We start from the raw sequence: 5,353 nt of genomic DNA on the forward strand, positions 1-5,353 counted from the left end.
TAGGCGATCATGGGATTGGCATCTCAAGGTTTCCACGATGAGCACGGTATCGTCAGGCTCGCATTGGAGCAGAGTGGCCAAGCTCTTGGCATAGTTCACCAGGAGGCCAGAAGATCTGCTAAACAGCTTTAGAATGGCTTTGGCAGCATCGTTGCTCCAGGAAGGGTGGAAGAAAAGGCCAGAAGATCACTTTGGCAAACATTTCTCAACAGCCTCCACTCCAGATCCAAAGTTCCAAACAAGGCAGCATTCCTCCCAAGTTTCAAAAAGGGCATTCCCTATCTCAGCAGGAAAATGCACTAGACAGGAATCAAAGAGCAACACACAGTACAATACAGTTTTTGGCAATGCAAATACCACATAAGAAAGTTTTGGTTCAAAGGAACAACTTGCAGTTCGCACCACCAGAAGTTTGGCATCTACCATTAGCTGACTCTGAAACATTTAGGTATTCAGCATTACAATGACACTAGCATTGCAGGGAGTGAACTACACAGACCGGTAGACAGATAACTGTCCAGCTTACGGTAGATAATAAGCAGTGGTAAGACACAGCTCGAGAGTTTGGTGAATCAACGAAGATCTAGATTATCCTGCAGCGGACATCAGGCTCAGTCAACATCTGAAGCAGTTGCAGTTCAGGATAGCCTCTGTTTCTTCTTAGCAAGGTTCTTAAATATAGATTGTACATCATCAGATGTGACTGGTTTAGAAGGATCACGGGATTCCTGCTCAAAGTATTAAAGAAAAGGAAAGAATAAACATCAGGTATATGGATAAAAGAAAATGTATCATATGCATGCATAAACTATTACAACCTATGAAGGTAAAAGAAAAGGACATTAAGTTTGCCATTATGAGATGGTATTGTTGTGCACATATAGATATGAACAATGAAATGGTTTTTAAAGAAAAGGTCATAGAAAATGCAAATTCAAATAAATTTATTTCACATAATTGAAACGAAGAAATTTCAGTTAGATGCACAATAACATACGGGTGAAACAAGCAAGCCAATTTGTGAGTGCAAACGAATTGTAGAGAAGATGTTGGACCTCTGTTAGAAACCTGATTCTACTGTGCAGGCCTGCAGGGGTGCACTGTAGGATCAGGTTTCTTACAGGGGGGATTCAAGTTCAAGGACAAGGCTCCGCTTTAACCCCAGGGACCTTCAGCACGAACTCATGGGGACATTTTTATATGTCAGAGAGGACCCGAAGTATCTAAGTCAGGTTACTATAGTGACCCCAGAGGCCCATTCTCATATATCTGCCATGCACAAAGTATCTAACTTCTCCAAAACAAAAAAAAGTCCAAAATTAATTGCCATGTTACAATTGTATTGGAAGCCACCCATGATTGATCATAGGGATACCATCTACTACCTCCGTCCCATAATATAAGATGTTAGTATTACAACCAACAAATATAGGAGTATATTTTTTGTAATAACATTATATTATGGGGCAGAGGGAGTAGTAGATAAGGCACTGCAGCCTGGCCTGATTCTTTTATTTAAAATGATATATTAATGATGCATATTTTCTGAAGAAAAACAATTTTGTTTGTATAGCTTCAACTGGACATGTATGTTCTGGGCTACCACTGCTTAGCCTTCAATTCACCTCTCATCATCAAATTAATTGTGAATATACTGTCCTCTTTTTGAAACAAGGAGTGGAACTTCGGAGTTCAGCCTAGAGCTATATGAGAACTCATGCAGCTTGGACTAAACTCACAAAAGAATCTGGCTGCTGTGCCATATGATTGGGGATTAATAATGAAGCCATGTAGTTATGGATAATAAGGCCACACCATCATGTTGCTGCCAGGTTGTTTGATTAGGTTTCTATATGTTGCAGCACTACAGTTTAAACTAACCAGGAACCCAATCATGCTGCGAGCGACAACTAGTTCAACAATCGGAAAGAGCAAACCTATTGTGACTAATGCAAATTTATAAATTATTGTTAGTCATATTTGCTAGGAATTTAACAGTCCTGATGGACATCTGAATTATGCTGACCTTGATTTCCATCTTTGTATTAATATGATTAGTGCGCTAATATATATAGCACAACATGGAAGCTCCAGGGATCACAGAATGTAGAAATTAACAACAAAGTGACCAACAGTAAAGTAAGCAGAGAGTTTTACCAGAAAGGACTGAAATTCATTCTTCATGTCACTGATGCCACTCAAAATCTCTATCTTCTGGACATGGTTAAGTGAGTTGATAAAGTTAGCTTCAGCTCCTTCCTGCTGCTCCAACTTCTTCTGCCTTTTCTCCTTAGCCATCTTTTCATATTCCTCAATAGAGTCCTCCTTGTCTGTAAGGTGTGCAATGCCTCGTTGTTCATAGAAGTTGGTGCATGCACCGCATCTGCATAGAGTCTCTCTCCACCCTTTTGATAAGAAAAATGGCATAATTTTCTCTGAATCATCTGACTTTGTATTTATATCCAGCCCTAGCTTACAGTTCCCAGCTGAATTATCACCCAAATTGGACTTCTCTGAAGCTGCAATATCTTTTGTACAGTTATTCTCAACAGAGGTATTTTCAGCACTTTGATGGTCTACACGGGCACCATTTTCATTTTTCTCAGTGTTAGCATGACCTGAATAGCCTCCTTCCATACCATTTGAATCAGCAGTAACAGCTTCTGATGCAGAAGTCTGCTTACTAGAAGCCCAAATTGTATCAGGATAGAGTTTCAAGAAAGAACAGACAGGCGAGCATTTATGGCATATGAAATCCTCATATAGTGCCTCCCCTTCTTCATCGCATGGTATCTGCAAAGCAAGGAAATTATTAAGCACAAAACTATGCTTGATATCTGAAATCGTGTAATAATAAGCGAAGCACAAACGTATGTAGTTTGCAGCACCTGCTAAAGCTTAGAAGTAAAATTTGCACTACATCAATATGGGATGGGCTGATCAAGAAGATGTATTCAATTGCAGGTAACATAACATAACAATGGCATGGGCAACTCCTATGGGAAAAAGAAAAAATGGACAAGCAATGCAACACTGAAAACTCAAAAGCACTAGTGATACAATGCGCTTGTTTTCAACTTTTACCCAGTAAGGAAGATTTGATGCTATGTTTCTAAGATGCAAAAAAAAAATCTAGCAGAAAAATTGTGGTAAACAGAGGTGAAAGAATATCTGTGACAGTACTAGGACACAGTTAATGGTATGAGCCACACAAATCATGCAAACTTAGAAGAACCAGAAAACAGGAAGCAGTTAACAAGTATTATCCAATTAAAGAAAATCATGGAAAGTGGAACACCTTTTCGGCAGAGTCAAGGCCAATATGATCCTCATGAAACCAGTCCTCACAAATACAGCACTGTATCATTTCAACTTGCTCCTTGGCTTCTGGGTCAGGATAAGGCCTACTGCACGTGCAATACGCACCCTTGAAATTCTGATTATAGGAATTTGCTGAGTTCTCGGGATCTTTCTCAGGGTTGAGCTTGCAGAGGTGACCTCCAAACTTTGAGTTGCCGCAGTCACAACGAAAGTTTCGCTTTGTCCAGAGTTCAACAACCTGAACAGGAGGATTTTTTTCAGGCATCAGTTGTGTGCGCACTTATACAAAAAAAACAATTGCAGAAGATAGTAGCTGATTAAGCATGATGGTACAATTCCTAAAAAATTTGCATGCTAATGAGACAACCAGCTGATCAGAAAAATTATCTCACACTACCATGAGCCCCTGAAAAACTTATAATGATCTACAGGCATTGCACTGTCATATTTTAGAAATTGTCTTTGGATGACTTACTGTACTTGGCATGATCAAACTCTATCTATGATGTGTAATGTCTGAAAATGCTTAACACAGGAGATGCTCACAGATAATTTGGCAGCTGCTAATACTACGAAACCGAATATTACACCGTGACAGCTTGACACACTTGACTACAACAGAAACAGTGGGGTTCAGGCAAAACGTAACCGGACGCACACATGACTGCTACAAAAGGCAGAATAAACGATGCACAATCTAGAAACCAGCAAGTAATACAGCACACAACCTAATAAAAACATTCAAATATTGCTGCTGCTTCAGGGTCGCCGTGAAGAACATGCCATTCATCCATGAGGCAACTTCAATTGGGAAAAAGTAGTAGCAGGAATTTGGATCTATATTTCCCCCGAAATTAAGTCCCCTCCCAAATCAGTCGCTACTCCCATCTCATACACCTTACGAACAACAATAAACCAGCTAGCATACTAGAGCTAAAAAAACAGAAGCAATACCTAGGCAAGCGAATGGCACTGGAAAAAAAAAAAAGGGGATGGGAGGGGAGGGGATAACCTCATGGCCGTCGTGGCAGGCGAGGCAGCACGCGGTGCAGACCCCGGCGGCGCCGTCGGGCACGCAGGTGAGGCAGGAGAAGACGGCCTGGCGCTTGAGGTAGCCGGCCCCGTAGGTGCACTCGTCGCCGTCGTCGCCGCCCAGCACCAAATCCGCCTCCTAGGGTTTCACAGACAACACTGAGCGCCGAGCCAGATCGAGCTAAAACAAAAACGGCGCGCGGGGGTGCGGGGTAGCGGGGGTGTTACCAGCTCCTCGGCCTCGATGCCGTCCATGTACTCGCGGATGGTGACCGTCGGCTCCACCTCGTCCTCGAAGGCGGCGTCGGCGCCGTCGGCGGCCATGGCCCGGGGCTAGGGTTAGGGTTTGGGGCGAGGCGGGGCGGGGCGGGGCGGAAGCGTCGGGCTTGAGTTGTCGTGAGATTGGGTTTGGGGAGAGAGCTGGAGAGGAACAAATCTAGTCTAGGTGGAGGAATGGGAGGGGCGAGATTTTAATGCGAATCTCATTCTCCGGGGAAGAGGCGAATACGGGAGGGGTGGGGACACGGCTTGGTTCGGATTCGAGTCTCTGAGACGTGGGGACGGGTCTGGCATGAGGAACGGGTCCCGTATATCAGTGGGGAGATAACGCGCGATAGATGTTTCTGTTTGCTTTTGGAGGGCGGGAGGGAGGCGCCGCTTTTGGTTTCCCGCCACCGCGATGGGACGGCCGCGGGGATGCCGTCAAAGGAAGCAAACCCAGCGTCATTCATCAGATTTTTTTCCGAGAGAACCACATATTTCATTTATAGAAAGTCGAGCGCAGATGCGAAAAGAGACACCGAGCCTACAACATTGCAACATCCAAAAAAGCACCATCGTCAACGAGATTTTATGAGTCGATGGGCGGGCCTGCTGCAAGCAGTTAGCGAGGCACATGTCGATGTGCCACGTCGACCGGGGATCGTCCCCGTGCAGAGGCCGTGAAAACCTAACGCTCCATAAATTCAGTGTGTGCTAGTTGATATGATTCGAGGTGGAG

At 43.8% G+C, this 5,353-nt stretch overlaps 1 protein-coding gene across 1 annotated transcript; it reads right to left on the reverse strand.

The window, feature by feature from the left end:
* Nucleotides 1-354: 354 nt before the first annotated feature.
* Nucleotides 355-4,805, reverse strand: LOC127314028 (uncharacterized). The gene is made up of 5 exons (XM_051344492.2): nucleotides 4,582-4,805; nucleotides 4,334-4,492; nucleotides 3,299-3,559; nucleotides 2,158-2,793; nucleotides 355-728 (listed from the first exon to the last, which is right to left on the reverse strand). The coding sequence occupies exons 1-5, from the start codon at nucleotides 4,675-4,677 to the stop codon at nucleotides 639-641; spliced, it is 1,242 nt and encodes a 413-aa protein (XP_051200452.1). The 5' UTR covers nucleotides 4,678-4,805; the 3' UTR covers nucleotides 355-638.
* Nucleotides 4,806-5,353: the final 548 nt, after the last annotated feature.

This window comes from Lolium perenne, chromosome 7 (assembly GCF_019359855.2).
Source record: "Lolium perenne isolate Kyuss_39 chromosome 7, Kyuss_2.0, whole genome shotgun sequence".
NCBI lineage: Eukaryota > Viridiplantae > Streptophyta > Magnoliopsida > Poales > Poaceae > Lolium > Lolium perenne.